This window comes from Somniosus microcephalus, chromosome 3, assembly GCF_052327205.1.
Source record: "Somniosus microcephalus isolate GS21.2 chromosome 3, FLI_Smic_1.0, whole genome shotgun sequence".
In the NCBI taxonomy this organism is placed as follows: domain Eukaryota; kingdom Metazoa; phylum Chordata; class Chondrichthyes; order Squaliformes; family Somniosidae; genus Somniosus; species Somniosus microcephalus.
This window is the reverse complement of record NC_140989.1, coordinates 17,293,482-17,313,384: the sequence shown is the minus strand read 5'-3', so window position 1 is coordinate 17,313,384 and position 19,903 is coordinate 17,293,482. Positions and strand designations below refer to the sequence as shown.

The 19,903-nt window shown below is 49.5% G+C and overlaps 1 protein-coding gene across 1 annotated transcript in view; it reads left to right on the top strand.

Moving 5' to 3' along the window:
- The window catches only part of cd109 (CD109 molecule), a 183,368-nt gene that overhangs the window by 29,561 nt on the left and 133,904 nt on the right, over positions 1-19,903 (top strand). The window contains exons 7-10 of the mRNA XM_085979227.1: positions 3,356-3,443; positions 4,855-4,942; positions 13,060-13,261; positions 17,824-17,933. Coding sequence (XP_085835353.1) covers positions 3,356-3,443; positions 4,855-4,942; positions 13,060-13,261; positions 17,824-17,933 — 488 coding nt within the window. The remainder of the gene's footprint in view (positions 1-3,355; positions 3,444-4,854; positions 4,943-13,059; positions 13,262-17,823; positions 17,934-19,903) is intronic.

Genomic DNA, 19,903 nt, shown 5'->3' with positions numbered 1-19,903 from the left:
CATAATATGATCGAGCTCTCAGTCGAGATGGAGAGTGAGGAAATTGAATCAGAGACTAAGGTCCAGAACTTAAATAAAGGGAATTACGAGGGTATGAGACGGGAATTGGGTAAGATTGATTGGGTGGTGTTTCTGGGGGGATTGACAGTGGATAGACAATGGCAAGCATTCAAAGATAGAATGGAAGAATTCCAGAACATGTTTATACCGGTTTGGCATAAAAATAAACCTAAAAAGGTGACTCAACCGTGGATAACGAGGGAAATTAGGGACAGCATAAAATCAAAAAAAAGGGCATATCAACTGGCAAAAAAAAGCACCAGACCGGAAGATTGGGGGCAGTACAGGATACAGCAGAAGAGGACAAAGGGATTAATCAGGAAGGGGAAAATAGAATACGAAAGTAAACTTGCAGCAAAAATAAAGACAGACTGCAAAAGCTTTTATCGGTATATCAGGAGGAAAAGACTGGTAAAATCCCAAGTCGGTCCCCTGCAGTCCGATTCGGGAGAATATATAATGGAGAATAAGGAAATGGCAGACCAATTAAACTCATACTTTGGTTCTGTATTCACAAAGGAGGACACAAATAACCTCCCAGGAATATCGGCAAACATAGGGACTAATGAGAGGGAGGAGCTGACAGAAATTAGTATCTCTAGGGATATGGTGTTGGGTAAGTTGAGGGGACTGAAGGCCGACAAATCCCCGGGGCCTGATAAACTACATCCTAGGGTACTTAAGGAGGTGGCCCTGGAGATAGCAGATGCTCTAAGGATCATCTTCCGGAACTCCATTGACTCGGGAACAGTACCCGTGGATTGGAGGGTAGCTAATGTTACCCCAATATTTAAAAAGGGGGGTAGAGAGAAAGCAGGGAATTATAGACCAGTAAGCCTTACATCGGTTGTGGGCAAAATGCTAGAGTCCATTATTAAGGATAAAATAGCGGAGCACTTGACAAATGGGGAAAGGATCGGACAGAGTCAACATGGATTTACAAAGGGTAAATCGTGTTTGACTAATTTGCTGGAATTTTTTGAGGAAGTAACTGGTAAAATAGATGGGGGAGAGCCAATGGATGTGGTGTACCTTGACTTCCAGAAAGCCTTCGATAAGGTTCCACACAAAAGATTGTCATGCAAAATTAAGGCTCATGGGATTGGGGGCAAAGTATTAACGTGGATAGAGAACTGGCTGGCGGATAGAAAACAGAGAGTTGGAATAAACGGCTCGTTTTCAGAGTGGCAGGCAGTGACCAGCGGGGTGCCGCAAGGATCTGTCCTGGGACCCCAGCTGTTCACAATATATATAAATGATCTGGATCAGGGAATTGGATGCAATATTTCCAAATTCGCTGACGACACTAAACTAGGAGAAGGGGTGGGCTCTGATGAGGATGTCAGGAGGCTACAGTGCGATTTGGACAGGTTGGGGGAATGGGCGGATACGTGGCAGATGCACTATAATGTGGATAAATGCGAGGTTATCCACTTTGGGGGTAAAAACAGGAGGGTAGATTATTATCTAAATGGCAATAGATTGGGAGATGGGGAAGTGCAGAGGGACCTGGGTGTTCTTGTGCACCAGTCACTGAAGGAGAGCATGCAGGTGCAACAGGCGATTAAGAAGGCAAATGGTATGTTGGCCTTCATATCAAGGGGGTTCGAGTATAGGAATAGGGATACCTTACTACAGCTGTACAAGGTGCTGGTGAGACCGCATCTGGAGTATTGTGTACAGTTTTGGTCGCCCCATCTGCGGAAGGATGTTCTTGCCATGGAAAGAGTGCAACGGCGATTCACCAGGCTGATACCTGGAATGGCGGGAATGACCTACGAAGAGAGATTAAATAGTTTGGGCTTGTACTCACTGGAGTTTAGAAGATTGAGAGGGGATCTCATCGAAACATATAAAATTATGGCAGGCCTGGACAGGCTGAATTCAGAGAGAATGTTTCCAATGGCCAGGGAGCACAGAACCAGGGGCCACAGTCTAAAAATAGCGGGCAAATCATTTAAAACAGAGATGAGGAAGAATTTCTTCACTCAAAGAGTGGTGAGCCTGTGGAATTCCCTGCCACAGAGGGCTGTGAAGGCTAATTCAATAAATATTTTCAAGAGAGAATTGGATATATTTCTGAAGGCTAAGGGGATTAAGGGTTACGGAGAAAAGGCGGGGACGGGGTACTGAACTGGTAAGATCAGCTATGATCTCAGACGAGGATCAGCCATGATCTCATTGAATGGCGGAGCAGGCTCGAAGGGCCGAATGGCCTACTCCTGTTCCTATCTCTATGTTTCTATGTTACTATGTAATACCTCACATTTATCTGTGTTGAATTTCATTTGCCAATTATATGCAATTCGCTTCAACCGCTCCCTGTGGTAGCGAGTTCCACGTTCTCACCACTCTCTGGGTAATGAGGTTTTCCCTGTTGGGTTTATTAGTGACTATCTTATATTTATGGGCCCTAGTTTTGACTCCCCCACATGGATTAGTCTTGTAGTGGCAAGCGCTGTCCAGGTATTCCAAGTGGTACAGTCACTGTCCTTCAGTTAAAGCTGTGGTTAGCTCTGCCTTTATGCCTCTGTGTGAGTGGGGAGGATGCATTTACACTTGGCTTTCTCACAGGAACGGGTGGTAGAAGTCTGTCCACGTGTGGCCAAGCACAGTGACTGAGTGCAATTTACTGGACCTCTGAGTTAGGGCCCGCCTCAATCTAATTTCTAGCAACATAGGAACAGGAGTAGACCGTCAGCCCCCTGAGCCTGGTCCACCATCAATTGTATCATGGCTGATCTGTATCTGAACTCCATCTACCCGCCTTGGTTCTATTACTCTTGCCCAACAAAACCTATCAGTCTCAGTTTTGAAATGTTCAATTGACCCCCAGCCTCAACAGCTTTTTGGGGGTGAGAGTTCCAGATTTCCATCACCTTTTGTGTGAAGGGGTGCTTCCTGACATCACCCCTGAACGGCCTGGCTCGAATTTGAAGGTTATGCCCCCTTGTTCTGGACTCTTTCTCCCCCCATCCCCCTGCCCACCAGAGGAAATAGCCAACTTTTGAAGCGCAGTCACTGTTGTAATGTAGGAAACACGGCCGACAATTTGTGCACAGCGAGCTCCCGCAAACAGCAATGTGATATATTACCGGATAATTTGATTTAGTGCTGTTGGTTGAGGAGTTATTATTGGCCAGGTCATCGGGGTGAACTCTCCTGCTCCTCTTTGAATAGTGGCCATGGGATCTTTTACGCCCACCTGAGAGGGGGCTGGTTGCTATTTTATTCGAACCTTTAGGTTTCTTTGACGATTGAGTTCAATTTGCTGTTTGCTGGTTTGTCATTTCAGTGTTCTCTCGATTTGAAGTTTGGGTCAACACATCATCTGTGTATCTTCCACTCGATCGAGCAAACATAACTGGAACTATCACTGGACGGTGAGTAATCCAGAGCACGAGAGTACAAGTAGGAGGGCTGTGCGGTAGCCAAAAGATAATGCAATGAAATAATAAGGGGTCGTTTGGCTAGGCCTAGGTCAGGGGGAAGGAGCCAAGGCCTCAAGTTGAGACCAGGAAAATCCCAGCCCCAGTAATCTCTGTGTTCGGGTCCTGGGTCCCCAGACAGTTTTTCCAATGAATTGCAAAGACCAGGAAGGTACCAGGCTCATAGGGGCATAGGGACAGCAGGAGGCTATTCAGCCCTTTGAAACAAGAAGGCAGATTATTATCTGAACGGCAATAGATTGGGAAAAGGGGAAGTGTAACGAGACCTGGGTGTCCTTGTGCGCCAGTCGCTGAAGGTAAGCATGCAGGTGCAGCAGGCGGTTAAGAAGGCAAATGGTATGCTGGCCTTCATAGCGAGAGGATTCGAGTACAGGAGCAAGGATGTCTTGCTGCAGTTGTACAGGGCCTTGGTGAGACCACACCTTGAGTATTGTGTGCAGTTTTGGTCACCTTATCTGAGGAAGGATGTTCTTGCCATGGAGGGAGTGCAGCGAAGATTCACCAGACTGATACCTGGGATGGCAGGAATGACGTATGAAGAGAGATTGGGTCGATTAGGCTTATATTTGCCAGAGTTTAGAAGAATGAGAAGGGATCTCATTGAAACTTATAAAATTCTAACAGGACTAGACAGACTAGATGCAGGAAGGCTGTTCCCGATGGCGGGGGAGTCCAGAACCAGGGGTCACAGTCTAAGGATAAGGGGTAAGCCATTTAGGACTGAGATGAGGAGGAATTTCTTCACCCAGAGAGTGGTGAACCTGTGGAATTCTCTACCACAGAAGGCAGTAGAAGCCAATTCATTAAATATATTCAAGAAGGAGTTGGATATATTTCTTAAGGCTAAAGGGATCCAGGGGTATGGGGAGAAAGCAGGAACAGGGTACTGAGTTTGGATGATCAGCCATGATCGCATTGAATGGCGGAGCAGGCTCGAGGGGCCGAATGGCCTACTCCTGCTCCTATCTTCTATGAAGAGCCTGCCGACGCGCGCGAATAATGGCCTCCTGAGTAAGGTGCGGAGGACGCCTAACAATACCTCAGTCAGTAGTTCGCGCCTTGCCGAGAGGGATTAACAAAAACTTGCACCAAAAAAAAAACCCTTTTCTCTTTAGCGGCCTAGGGACCTCTCATAGCGGAATAGTGAACCCATTTGACTCTGAGGTGGACGATCAGCCACGATCTTACTGAATGGCGGAGCAGGCTCGAGGAGCCGTGTGGTCGACTCCTGCTCCCAATTCTTATGTCCTTATGGATTTAGAGGTCATTACAGCAGAATTTAGGTTGGTTGTCACCGCAGTTGCCAAGTATTGTACTGTTTTCTTTATATCTTGTTCCTATTCAGATACCTCTATGGAAAACCTGTGAAAGGAAATGTGTCCGTCATCATATCCTCACCGCCCTTCCCATCAACGATAAACAAAACATTTGAGGTACTCTTTAAATTACTTTGATTTCTTCCACCCCTGCCCACCTGCCCATTCCCCTCCCCCTCCTCCTTCAGTTTCATTCCCTCCTGTCATGACTTACACTGGCAGGGAATTGTAGGGTGTTTGGTTTCCTTGTCCTTACAAGGGTTCTTTGACTCTGGGTTTTACAGGAATAAAATGGTAGACGACACAAAGGTTTAGGTTCAACCCAAAACTGTTAGTTTATTAAAAGCAACAAAACACAGACAAAACCCGATTGAAATTTGGCTGAAACTTACAATCACCCACATGGCCGGTCGTTCCCGTTGTGGATTGTAGGCCTGGATCGAAGATGACCTGTCCCCGTCCTCCTTTATCTGACTGCAGCTGCCTACACAGCACAAAACCCTCGTAGAGTCAACTGATACTTACAATCACCCGTCCGGCTGGTCGTGGCCGACGTCAATTGCAGGCTGGGAGCTGGAGATGACCGTCTTCCCTTCCTTCTTACACCTGGCAGTTGCTGTAGTCAGAGCTAGCTTCCGAGAGAGAGAGCTTCCGAGAGAGAGAGAGCTTCCGAGAGAGAAAGCTTCGGAGCGAAAGGAGAGAGAGAGCTGTGGTGTGTTCCTTCTTATAGTTCTTTTAGTCACCTGGCCCCATGCTGGGCCTCCCCCAACCAGTTTCGGTTGTCGGTTTGCTGATCTGTCCGACATTCACACCTCGTCAGCCTGTAATTGAATCACTGGAGGTGTACAGAGTTGTGAGATCGAAGATAACTCCTTATCTCCTCTCCCGCTTTCTGTAATACATATTCAATGTGATTTCTATTACTGTTGATGGGCGGTTGGCTGATTATCTGCTCGGGACTTGTGTATCTTCCATTCATGTCAGGAAGTCGATCGTGATCCCCATTGTTTCAGTTAAACTCAGAGCATTGTCCAGATGTTAATTTTTCCCATTGAAACCAATCATGATTCAAGGCCTCACAGTTCAATGTCAATGTCCTCTTCAGAGTTCTTCTCTTCTTCTTAGGCAGTCCCTCGGAACCGAGGATGACTTGCTTCCACATTGAAAATGAGTTCTCAGGTGTTTTCAGAGTTAATCATGAGTCAAAGCTTTCATTGTCCAGTATCAATGTGTTCTCCAAGAACTGCAGACTTTGATGACTGGCACCTTTTCTGTGCCTCGAAATGTAGCCGTTTCATGCCCTACCACTGGGCCAAACAGGCTTTTAGCATTTTGACAGGATTTTTTTGAAACCTACAGCATCTCCATAGATGCTGGTTGCCCTCTGAGACTTCACCCAAGTGGTCAATACATAGAATTTACAGCAAAGAAACAGGCCAATCGTCCGTGCCGGTGTTTATGCTCCACACGAGCCTCCTCCTTCTACATCTCACCCGATCAACATATCCTTCTATCCCTTTCTCCCTCATGTGTTTATCGAGCTTCCCCTTAAATGCATCTCTGTTATTCACCTCAATTCAATTCAATTCAATTCAATTCAATTTTATTTGTCATATATGCAGCAAACGTGTGTACTGCACAATGAAATGTTGATTTCTACGAGTCCTCCCAACATTGGATTAAATATGGCATAGCAATGATAAAAATACTAATAGAAATACAGTAATAATAAATAAAACAACAGTAATAAATAATAATAAATTATTCGTTCATCAGTCTTATGGCCTGGGGGTAGAAGCTGTTTCGAAACCTGCTGGTACGAGACCGTATGCTTCGGTATCTCTTACCGGACGGGAGCAGGGCGAAGAGGTTGTGGCTGGGGTGGCTTGTGTCTTTGATGATTCTCAGGGCCTTCCCCCGGCACCTCTCAGGGTAGATATCCTGCACAGCAGGTAGTTTAATTCCCATAGTATGTTGTGCAGCTTTCACCACCATCTGTAGAGCCTTGCGGTTTATGGCGGTGCAGTTGCCGTACCAGGTAGTGATGCAGCCGGACAGGATACCCTCGATGGTGCACCTGTGGTGGAGCCCACAACGGACTCAGACCGTCTGTACATAATGCCTTTAACAGATTGTTAGCCACAACCTTGTCTGTAACATTATCTGTACCTTTAACTTAACAGAGCGCGGTTGCTTTATCAGCTCGGACAAAACGTGATGACGTCATACCGTGCATCACGTGATCACCGCATGGCGGGAGAACGTGATGACGTCATGACGTCAGCTACGGGGTTTCCTAATCAGTCCTCGTAGAACCTGAGAAGAGAAAAGACCTACACCCGATGTCTCCTGTAGTTTACTGTTGAAATAAGTTTTTCCATTAAAGTTCTTTGATAAATTCCTGAGCAGAACTCAGTTTTTTCGCTAGGAACTCCCGTTCCTACATTGGTGACCCTGATTTCTGCGAACGATTTTCGTGGATTTTTCTTCATAATGGATATGAACGCCGTGTCACTCAAACTTCCACAGTTTTGGGAGCAACAGCCAGCTGTGTGGTTCATCCAAGCCAAAGCCCAGTGCGCTATATGGAACATCACCGCGGATTCGACCCGTTATTACCACATGGTCTCCACCCTCGATAGCGTCACCGCCTCGCGGATCGTCAGCCTACTCGGTAACCCACCCGTGGATGGCAAGTATGACACCGTTAAGGCGTGGCTACTCCAAGTGTTCGGTCTCTCTAAATCGGAGCGGGCTCTCCGGCTACTAGCCATGCCCTGACTCGGGGACTCAAAACCGTCCGAACTGATGAGCCAGATGCTCACACTTTTGGGCTCGGAACCTCAATGTTTCCTGTTCAGGGCGTTGTTCCTCTCCCAGCTGCCAGAACAAGTGCAGGCTGCACTTGCCAGTTCTGAAGCCACGGACTGTGCGGAACCCGCGGCTGAAGCAGATAAAATCTTTGCTGTAACACAGCAGAGCTGCACTGCCATGAGGCACCCCTCCCCCACGGATGCAGCCTCGTCTTCTACTCTAGCAGGCTGGTGCGCGTACCACGCCCGTTTTGGCGCGAAAGCTCGATGCTGCCGGGCACCCTGCAGTTTTTCCCCACAAAAAAATACAGCAAGGCGACGGTGGGGCCACAGGCGAAGGAGGACCGAGTCTAAAGGGAACTCGGTGGCTGCGATGGCTGTAGGGTCTTCAGGGAAGCTCCTTTTCATTTCCGATTCCCTGTCAGGGAGGCGGTTTCTGTGCGACACCGGGGCGCACTGCAGCATCATCCCTGCGTCGAAGCTCGACATCCAGATCGGCGGCCATGGTCTCCCCCTCGAGGCAGCTAACGGCGCGGCCATTAGAACGTTCGGGAAGCAGCAGCTCCAGGTGTGCTTGGGTGGTCAACATTTCCAATGGGAATTCGTCACGGCCAAGGTCTCGCAGGCCATCCTAGGGGCAGATTTTCTGTGCACCCACGGTCTTATTGTCGATGTCCGACACCACCGGTTGGTCAATGCGGCTACCTTTCAGTCCATCCCGTGCTACCGCGGTTCCACCGTGGCGCGCTCGATTGCATGCGCTGCCTCACCTCCGGATGTTTTCTCTCGTCTTCTCGGGGAGTTCCCGGAACTCACCAGGCCTACCTTCACCTCTTCCACCACAAAGCACGGGGTTGAGCACTACATCAACACCACCGGCTCACCAGTTTACGCACGGGCTCGTCGGCTGGAACCCGGCAAGCTCGCGGCTGCGAAGGCGGAGTTCGACACAGTGGAGCAGTTGGGGATTATTCGCCGGTCGAATAGTCCCTGGTCTTCACCTTTGCACATCGTTCCGAAGCCTGGCGGCGGCTGGAGACCCTGCGGTGACTACAGACGCCTGAACGACGCCACGACGCCTGATCGGTACCCGATCCCACACATACAGGATTTCTCGGCCCATTTGGCGGGAAATTCCTTTTTCTCGAAGGTCGACCTTGTTCGCGGGTATCACCAGGTCCCAGTACACCCGAAAGATGTTCCGAAGACCGCCATCATCACCCTGTTTGGGCTTATTGAATTTTTACGGATGCCGTTCGGTTTGAAGAACGCGGCTCAAGCTTTCCAGCGGTTGGTGGATTCCGTCCTCCGGGATTTGAGTTTCCTTTTCGTCTACCTCGACGACATCCTCATCGCCAGTGCTAGTGAGGAGGAGCATGTCGACCATTTGCGAACCCTCTTCACATGCCTCAGTCAGCATGGCCTCATCATCAACCTGGCCAATTGCCAGTTCGGCCTACACCAGATTGACTTTCTGGGACACCGAATTACTTCAGCAGGAGCCGTGCCCTTACTGACAAAGGTGGAGGCGGTTACCTCTTTTCCATGGCCACAGACCGTCAGGGCCCTGCAAGAGTTCCTGGGGATGGTCAATTTTTATCATAGATTCGTCCCTAGAGCGGCTCAATTCATGCAGCCCTTGTATGCAGCCCTGAGAGGCAGGGCCGGCAAAGACCCCATCTGCTGGATGCCCGAAATGCAACAGGCATTTAGCGACACCAAGGACGCTTTGGCCAACGCCACCATGCTTGCACACCCGCTCCCGGGTGCCACCATTGCTCTTACCACAGACGCGTCTGACTACGCCATCAGCGCGGTACAAGAACAATGGGTGAACGGAAGTTGGCAGCCTCTGGCATTTTTCAGCCGCCAGTTAAGGAAGAATGAGCGCAAGTACAGCACATTCGACCGAGAGTTGCTGGCCCTTTTTCTGGCCATCCGCCATTTCCGTTTCTTATTGGAGGGACGACCATTCACAGCGTTCGTCGATCATAAACCGCTCACATTCGCCATGGCCAAGACCACAGAACCATGGTCAGCTCGTCAACAATGTCATCTGACGTTTATTTCTGAGTTCACCACGGATATCCAACACGTCTCTGGAAAAGATAACCTTGTTGCGGATTGTCTCTCCCGCCCGACGGTCCAAGCTGTCCATCTCGGGATCGATTACGCCCTCATGGCAGCGGATCAGCTAGCAGACGACGAAGTCCAGTCCTACAAAACTGAACCATCCAGCCTCCAAGTGGCAGACGTGCCTTTTCAAGCTGCGGGCGCAACGCTCCTGTGTGACGTGTCCATGGGTTTCCCTCGTCCTATTGTACCTGGCACATGGCGCCGGAAGGTGTTTGAAGCAATCCACCATTCATCACACCCAGGTATGAAGGCTTCCCAGCGTCTCATGTCACGGAAATTCGTTTGGAAGGGCATGCACGTTGATGTTCGTGAGTGGACCAAAACCTGCGTCGTCTGTCAGACGGCGAAAATTCAGCGTCACGTTAAAGCTCCGGTGGTTCCGATTACTGTTCCAGAGCGTCGTTTCGACCACGTCCATGTGGATCTGGCCGGACCACTTCTGTCATCGCAGGGCTTCACTCATCTCCTCACTGTCGTGGATCGCACCACCAGGTGGCCAGAAGCAATCCCCCTCGTTTCCACAACCTCGGCGGATGTTGCCCGGGCTTTCATCCCCTGCTGGGTCTCCCGTTTCGGGGTCCCGGCCGACATCTCTTCAGATCGCGGGCCACAATTCTCCTCCGAGCTGTGGAATGCCGTAGCTCAGGGTCTCGGCACCAAGCTTCATCGTACCACCGCGTACCATCCGCAGGCCAACGGCCTCTGTGAGCGATTCCACAGGTCCCAAAGCCGCGTTATGGGCCAGTCTCCAAGGAGCAGGATGGGTGGACCGTCTTCCATGGGTCCTCTTGGGTCTCCGTACGGCGCCCAAGGAAGACCTGCAATCTTCGTTGGCAGAACTCGTTTTTGGTCAACCGCTCAGAGTTCCAGGCGATTTTCTCCCCTCTGTTACAGAGGCCTGGTCTGCCTCCCAGCAGCTCGTCAGTCATCAAGCAGCGGCCCGCTGTTTCGCCCCTGTGCCTACCTTGCAACACGGTCTTCCGACATCTTACGTGCCGGCAGAGTTGAAGACTGCTGAATATGTTTTCGTTCGTCACGACGCTCATCGTGACCCACTCAAACCTCTGTACACCGGACCCTTCCGAGTGATCGAATCGGGCGAGAAATCTTTCACTGTCGATGTCGGGGGAAAGCCAGATCACATATCAGTAGACCGATTGAAGCCTGCGCACTTGGGCCTGGACCGGCCGTTTGTCATCGCTCAACCGCCGAAACATGGCCGACCAGCCGCAGCTGCCATCCCCGACCAGTCTCAGCCGTCCACAGATTCAACAACAGCCTCCGCATCATCTCGTCCTCAAACAACCGACGACTTGCCCGTCCTTCGTCTGCTCCCTCCGCCGATTTCTCGCAGTCGTTCGGGCAGACCCGTCAGACCTCCTCATCGTCTTACTTGGACTGTTAAAGACAATTCTGGGGGGGCGCATGTGGTGGAGCCCACAACGGACTCAGACCGTCTGTACATAATGCCTTTAACAGATTGTTAGCCACAACCTTGTCTGTAACATTACCTATACCTTTAACTTAACAGAGCGCGGTTGCTTTATCAGCTCGGACAAAACGTGATGACGTCATACCGTGCATCACGTGATCACCGCATGGCGGGAGAATGTGATGACGTCATGACGTCAGCTACGGGGTTTCCTAATCAGTCCTCGTGGACCCTGAGAAGAGAAAAGACCTACACCCGATGTCTCCTGTAGTTTACTGTTGAAATAAGTTTTTCCATTAAAGTTCTTTGATAAATTCCTGAGCAGAACTCAGTTTTTTGGCTAGGAACTCCTGTTCCTACACACTGGTAGAAGTTGGTGAGAATCTGGGGGGCCTCAACCACTCCCTGTGGTAGCGAGTTCCACATTCTCACCGCTCTCTGGATAAAGAGGTTTCTCCTGAATTCCCTATTGGATTTATTAGTGACTATCTTATATTGATGGCCCCTAGATTTGTTCTCGCCCTCATTCTTCAAGTGTGAGCAAGATGTCGAATGACAGCAGAATACCCGGTCATAATGACATCCCAGCTCACACCCGTACACCTCCCAATAGGGGTCACTACACATACAGGAAATTTTCTGGTATCTGGCACGGACGGGACCGACGTGGTGCCGGTTCATCAAAAATTCCGGCTAACCGAACGATATAGTAAAAGATACGGAGCTGAGAGCTCCGTATAAAGCAACAAACCCTGTTGCTTAGCTTCAGAACAATCGGCACAAGTTGCAAGCGTCTCTGTAGCTTAGCAACAGCTGCAGCCACACCCTTGCACAGCAACAAATGGAGTAAAAAAAGTAATAAAAGTTACCTGAACCTACTCCTGAATTTTGCCGGTTAACCGCCATTTCCGGTTATTTAGGGGCCGGTTAATCGAAAGCTTCCTGTAGAAAGAAACGAAAGAAAGAAGGAAATTGCATTCATACAGAACCGTTCACAACCTCAGGACATCCCAAAGTGCTTCACAGCCAATGAAGTACTTTTTGAAGTGGAGTCACTGTTGTAATGTAGGAAACATGGCAGCCAAATTGCGCACAGCAAGCTCCCACAAACTGCAATGAGAACCAGATCATCTGTTTTTTAGTGATGTTGGTTGAGAGATAAATATTGGCCAGGACACCGGGGATAACTCCCCTGCTCTTCTTTGAAATAGCGCCGTGGGATCTTTTACCTCCACCTGACAGAGCAGACGGGGCCTCGGTTTAACGACTTGTTTGAAAGACGGCACCTCCGGCAGTGTAGCACTCCCTCTCTTAGTACTGCAAAAGGGTATTAATTACATTCACCTGAGAGGGCAGACGGGGAGATGAGGAGAATTTTCTTTACGCAGCGAGTTGTTGTGATCTGGAATGCTCTGCTGGAAAGGCCGGTGGAAGCAGATTCAATAGTAACTGTCAAAAGTGAATTGGATAAATAGGTGAAAAGGAAAAATATGCCGGGCTACGGGGAAAGAGCAGGGGGAGTGAGAGTGGGACTAATTGGACTAATTCAAAAGAGCCGTCGCAGGCACGATGGGCTAAATGGCCTTCTTCGGCGCTGTAAGGTTCTATAATGAAAGGTCTAAGGTGCTTTTGTTTTGGGGAAATTAGGCCCCCTAAGTGTCTGTGCGGGGGCTATCAAAATAAGTTGGGTCAATTTAATGCGAATGAGCGTGTGCATCGAGTGAAGGAACAAAACCAAGACCACGCTACTTTATAGACTAAAACACCATCTCACCATCGATTCAGGAGCACAGTGGTAAAGTTTAAATCTACGTCTGCAAGCCTTAACTTTCCCCCTTTTTGCATCCCCACAGATGAACGGAACTGCCGATTTCATCTTCCCTTTCTCCGAACTGCTGCAGTTCATTCGAGAAATGTACGGCGTGTTCATGGACGTAACCAATACATTCCCTGGCAACCTATCATACGACACGCTCATTGAACATTTTCACCCGCTGATCAGGTATCAAGTGCACCAACTGAGGATCAAAACCACTGTGACAGAATCTCACACGGGTAAGGAGTAAGAAGCAACCACAACTCAGGGGGCATAGTCTCAGGATAAGGGGTCGGCCATTTAGGACTGAGATGAGGAGGAATTTCTTCACTCAGAGGGTTGCGAATCTTTGGAATTCTCTGCCCCAGAGGGCTGTTGGATGTTGAATTGTTGAGTATATTCAAGGCTGAGATAGATAGATTTTTGGACTCTAGGGGAATCGAGGGATATGGGGATCGGGCAGGAAAGTGGAGTTGAGGTCGAAGATCAGCCATGATCTCATTGAATGGCGGAGCAGGCTCGAGGGGCCGTATGGCCGACTCCTGCTCCTATTTCTTATGTTCTTAACATGATGGCGTTTACAGTGTACAACCTTTGAACTCCCTGATGAGGTGATTGATTGGCTGCCACCTGTGTCAGCTGACTTACCATCCAGCCTGCTAGGTGACCAATGGGAATGCAGAACTCGACAAGACCAGAAAAGGCCATCTCAGTTCCCCAGTCCCAAAGGCCCCAGATTCTAACACTTGTTTTACTCGTAGAATTTAAGTTACAGTTTGGTTCCAGAGGAAATGCTCCTTATCTTGTGTGCCACTAAAAGTTCTCCTCTCAGATACCACAGTTACAGGCTGAAAGGCCCAAATTTCTCCAGCCTTTCCTCCTCCATCCACAGACCCTTGAATACTGTTCATAGAATCTTACAGCACAGCAGGAGGCCCATCATGATTGTGCCGGCCCTTTGAAAGAGCGATCCAATTAGTCCCGCTCCCCTGCTCTATCCCCATACTCCTACAGATTTTCTTCCCTTCAAATATTTATCCAATTCCCTTTACTATTGAATCTGCCTGGGCCCTAAGCTCTGGAATTCCCTCCCTAAACCTCTCCGCCTCTCCACCTCTCTTTCCTCCTTTAAGATGCTCCTTAAAACCTACCTCTTTGACCAAGCTTTTGGTCACCTGTCTCCTTATGTGGCTCGGTGTCGGATTCTGTACAATTACGCTCCTTTGAAGCGCCTTGGGACGTTTCACTACGTTAAAGGCGCTATATAAATAAATGCAAGTTGCTGTTGTTGTAACGGTACTGGTAAATCCAGAGGTGGTGCTATAGCCTGTTTGAACTGAAGTAACAGGGGGGCGATCGTTACCCCGCTCACCTGGCATAAAGCGGGCGGACGGTGAGGTGAAGCTGCCCGTGGGACTCACAAACTGGTGTGCCCCCGCAGATGCCGCAGGCTTCGAGGTTTAACCTGAGCTGGCGAAACTTTAAATATGCCGATCGGGCTCCGATGGCGCCATCGGAGCCCCGACGACCATCTTAACCTCTGAGCCCGAGTGGGGAAAGCGGTCGCGGGTGTTCCCGCCCGGTCAGCCCAGCGGGGAAGAGGAGTCGGAGCGGGAAGAGGCCCAAAAAAAGTAGGCCTCTTCACTTTGCCTGTGGGGCCAGGAGGAGCAGGAGTGCCGTGTGCAGCGGCCTTTTCACAACCTCAGGACGTCCCAAAGCGCAAAGCGTGAGATTGAGTCGACTAGGTCTGTATTCACAGAATCACAGAATCACAGAAACCCCACAATGCAGATAGAGGCCATTTCGGCCCATCGAGCCTGCACCGACACATATCCCACCCGATCCCCGTAACCCCTGCACCAACACATATCCCACCCTATCCCTGTAACCCCACGCATTTAATCCCCCTAACACTAAGGGTCAATTTATCATAGCCAATCAACCTAACCCGCACATCTTTGGACTGTGGGAGGAAACCGGAGCACCCGGAGGAAACCCACGCAAACACGGGGAGAATGTGCAAACTCCACACAGACAGTCGCCCGAGGCTGGATTCGAACCCGGGTCCCTGGCGCTGTGAGGCAACACTAGAGTTTAGAAGAATGAGAGGGGATCTCATTGAAACGTATAAAATTCTGACAGGGCTAGACAGACTGGAGGATGTTTCCCCTGGCTGGGGGTCTAGAACCAGGGTTCACAGTCTCAGAATAAGGGGTCGGCCATTTAGGACAGAGATGAGGAGGAATTTCTTCACTCAGAGGGTGGTGAACCTGTGGAATTCTCTACCACAAAAGGAGATAGATAGATTTCTAGACACAAAAGGCATCATGAGGAAAGAGCGGGAATCGGGAATATGGTATTGAGATAGAGGATCAGCCATGACCATATTGAATGGCGGAGCAGGCTTGAAGGGCCGAATGGCCCACTCCTGCTCCTATTTTTCTATGTTTTCTATGCAGCCCATGAAGTAATTTTTTTGTGAACTGTCGTCGCTGTTGTAATGCGGCAGCCAATTTGCGCACAGCAAGGTCCCACAAACAGCACATGAGATAAATGACCAGGTACAGTTAACTCTTTCTTATGCGGCACCTCCGGGACCAGGATGGTGCCGGTTGATGAAACATTCTGGATAACAGAGAGATATACCGACCAAGGCAATTTTTAACACAAACAAAAAAATAAAAACCACTGACTAACTCGGCCACCGCGGGAGACTTGGATTCGGCAAAATGAGGGCTGGATGGATTCGGCAAGATTACTGGTTATCTATTTTGCCGGCTATTAAAGTATTCCGGATGATTAAGTGCCGTTTAAACAAGAGTTTACTGTAATTGGGTTACAATCGGAGCTGATACCACTGCACTGCGTAAATCAGGCGTAACTATAGAGATCATAGAATCATAGAACTTTACGGCACAGAAGGAGGCCATTCGGCCCATCGTGTCTGTGCCGGCCGAAAAAGACCAATCAGCCTAATTCCACTTTCCAGCTCTTGGTCCGTAGCCCTGTAGGTTACGGCACTCCAAGTGCATAGCCAAGTACTTTTTAAATGCGATGAGGGTTTCAGCCTCGACCACCCTTTCAGGCAGTGAGTTCCAGACCCCTACCACCCTCTGAGTGAAGAAATTTCTCCTCAATCCTCCTCTAATCCTTCTACCAATTACTGTCAATCTATGCCCCCTGGTTATTGACCTCTCTGCTTAGGGGAAATAGGTCCTTCCTATCCACTCTATCTAGGCCCCTCATCATTTTATACACTGGTATGCGAATATTGGGGCATCCAGCTTGGGTATAGTTACATAGAAACATAGAAACATAGAAGATAGGAGCAGGAGTAGGCCATTCGGCCCCTCGAGCCTGCTCCGCCATTTAATGAGATCATGGCTGATCATCCAAATTCAGTACCCTGTCCCTGCCTTCTCCCCATATCCCTTGATCCCTTTAGCCTTAAGAAATATATCTAACTCCTTCTTGAATATATTTAATGAATTGGCCTCAACTGCCTTCTGTGGTAGAGAATCCCACAGGTTCACCACTCTCTGGGTGAAGAAATTCCTCCTCATCTCTGTCCTAAATGGCTTACCCCTTATCCTTAGACTGTGACCCCTGGTTCTGGACTCCCCGACCATCGGGAACATCCTTCCTGCATCTAGTCTGCCTAGTCCTGTTAGAATTTTATATGGTTCAATGAGATCCCCTCTCATTCTTCTAAACTCCAGCGAATATAAGCCTAATCAACCCAATCTCTCCTCATACGACATTCCTGCTCCCAATCCTCAGGTTTGCTGCTTTTTCTAGCCAATTTATATGTCTTCTCCTTGGATCTTATGCTATCCCTAATTTCCCTTGTTAGCCACGGTTGAGTCAGCTTTTTTGTTTTATTTTACAGCTGCACCAACTCCCACAATATCACACCAGTGCTGAAAAGCTTTTTATGTCACACTCGTGCCGCGGTTTCAAACCCTGCCCCCGCACTTTGTGGAATCTTTTAGCCTATTTGTTAATGAACCAATCAAATCCAGACACCTCGAATTTTAGTAATTACAGTAAGAGAGACTTGCATTTATATAGAGCCTTTCACAACCTCAGGCCGTCCCAGAGTGCTTTACAGCCAATGAAGTACTTGTGAAGTGTAGTGTGGTCACTGTTGTAAGGTAGGAGATGCGGCAGCTAATTTGCACACAGCAAGCTCCTACAAACAGCAATAAAATAGATGACCAGATTATTTGTTTTAGGTGTTAGAATTCACTCACATTTTATATCACCTTCTTACATCCTCAGGACATCCCAAAGCAACCAAAATTACTTTTGGTGTACAGTCGCTGCAACACAGGCAAACATGGCAACCAATTTGTACACAGCAAGGTTCCACAAACAGCTGTCAGCGCGTTGATATGAAATCCCACTTGGGTGCTGTTTTGGCGCATTCGTTGGCCCGTTCTGGGGATTCGGGCGGGAAAGTGGAGTTGAGTCCGAAGATCAGCCATGTTCTTCGTGAATGGCGGAGCAGGCTCGAGGGGCCGTGTGGCCCACTCCTGCTCCTAATTCTTATGTTCAAAGTAAATGGGTAGAGTTCATTCTAGAGTCCCTGTGGGTTAAATCGCACGCAATGTTCAGTTTGGTGCAAGTCTACTTGGCCGGGTAAAGTAGGGATGTGTAGAGCTGGGTTTGTGCCTGCCCAATGTTGTGATTGACTTGGAATATTAATAGATTTAAAAATGCACTGATAGTGATTCCAACCCTGGCACCTTGATCAACTCAGTGTTTTTCTGTGAATAAACCTCCTGTTTTGCGATCACAGGTGTGATGCAGTTCGCAGATGTAAACGTCACTGTTTTGTTCATGAAGTACAATCTGGAGATTCTCAGCTATCAGCGAATCTTAAAGCCGAATCTGAACTACACGGCCCACGTAAGTCCTTCCTGAGAACCCGCATAAACACTAGAGACCCGATTCTACACGAACTCGCCCGGCAACGGGGACGGGGTTCGGCTCGGACTCTAGCGGAGCGTAACATCGGGGTGCGGGGGCGGGGGGGATGGGGGGGAGGAGGGGGGAGGTGGAGGAGGGAGGTGGAGGTGGAGGGGGGTGGAGCGTTTGGGAAGGGGATGTGGAGGGTGGAGTGGGTGGGAAGGGGGGGAGAAGGGACGGCTAGAATGAGGAGGAGGGCGAGGTGGAGGGGGAGAAGGGAGAGCGAGGGTGAGGAGAAGGTGGAGGGTGAAAAGGAAGTGGAGGGTGGGGGTAGTGGAGGGGGAGAATTGAACGCGAGGGTGAGGAAGAGTTGCAAGGTGAGGGTGAGGGGAAGTGGAGGTGGAGGGCAAGGGGGGAGGGGTGTACGAGCCTTTGCCGATTCATCTTTTATCTGTTGGCTCCAACCCCCCCTCCCACACCCATGCCCCCCTTCCTAGGCCAGGGCTCGAGTTGTGCTGGAGCCCTGGTTCACATTAGCTATCTCAGCACAAGTTGGAGATCACCCCTAGGACCATTCTGGTCCGTATGGCTCAATGCCACATCTGGCCGTTCTTTTAGAAAGAACTTGAGTTTGTGTTTTTCTTTTATTTATTCTCGGGATATGGGCACCGCTGGCAAGGCCGGCAGTGTCAGCCGTGGCTCAGTGGGCAGCCCACTCTCCTCTGAGTTCCGAAGGTTGTGGGTTTAAATCCCACTCCAGGGAGTTGAGCACAAAAATCTAGGCTGACACCCCAGTGCAGTGCTGAGGGAGTGCTGCACTGTCGGAGGTGCTGCCTTTCGGATGGGATGTTAAACCGAGGCCCTGTCTGCCCTCTCAGGTGGGCGTAAAAGATCCCACGGCACTATTTCGAAGAAGAGCAGGGGAGCTCTCCCCGGTGTCCTGGCCAATATTTCTCCCTCAATCAACATCACTAAAAAAACAGATTATCCGGGTCATTATCACATTGCGGTTTGTGGGAGCTTGCTGTGCGCAAATTGGCTGCCGCGTTTCCCACATTACAACAGTGACTACACTTCAAAAGTATTTCATTGACTGTAAAGTGCTTTGAGATGTCCGGTGGTCGTGAAAGGCGTTGTATAAATACAAGTCGTTCTTATTTCTTTTTATTTATTGCCTTCCCTGTTTACCCTGAGAAAGTGGTGGTGGAGGACCTTATCTTGAACCTCGCCATGTCTGCAGGACGGCCCAAAGCAGTTCACAATCACTGGATTACTGTTGAAGTGCAGTCACTGCTGTTATGTGAACAATTGTGGCAGCCATTATGTGCACAGCAAGATCCCACAAACAGCAAATGAGATGAATGACCAGATAATCTTTAACATCCATTGAGAAGGCAGACACAGATCTGTTTTAACATCTCAGCAGGGATATCAGATTTTTTAACTTGCTGCAGGTGTTTTATTGATTGAAAAAAATGGTGGCAGAAATTTCCTTTGCAGAGTTCACTAAGGGGGAAAAATTCGGTTGCTTTGTGCCTCTCGTTAGCGCCCTAAGAAATTCAGCGGGAGGTTAGCGGCGGCGGTAACCGTTAGCGCCCTGTGGCGCTGCGCCGCCAGCGATGACAGCATCGCTGTGCGCAGCGCCCTGCTCGCGATCTTCGGTAGCGCCCCCTGACTTACCGCTGGACGCTCTGTCCAACGGGGTCAGAGGAGGTCCAACTGCAGCCGGGGCGGCGCTAGTTAAAGGGGAGGTAGCGGGCGGCCATTTTGGTTGCTGGCCACCTGCCCAAACCTGCCCCCGCTGCTGTCCCCGGCCCCCGTGAAGCCCCCCTCCCTGCGGGGTGCCGGCTGCTCTCCTAAATACCTTATCCAAAAGGCATCCGTAGAATTCCACAGAATTCCGAGGAGCCTGGTCATGCCAGTTGTGGTGTTGCTGCTGGGAAGGGCTAAAGACTTCTCTTGCACATTTC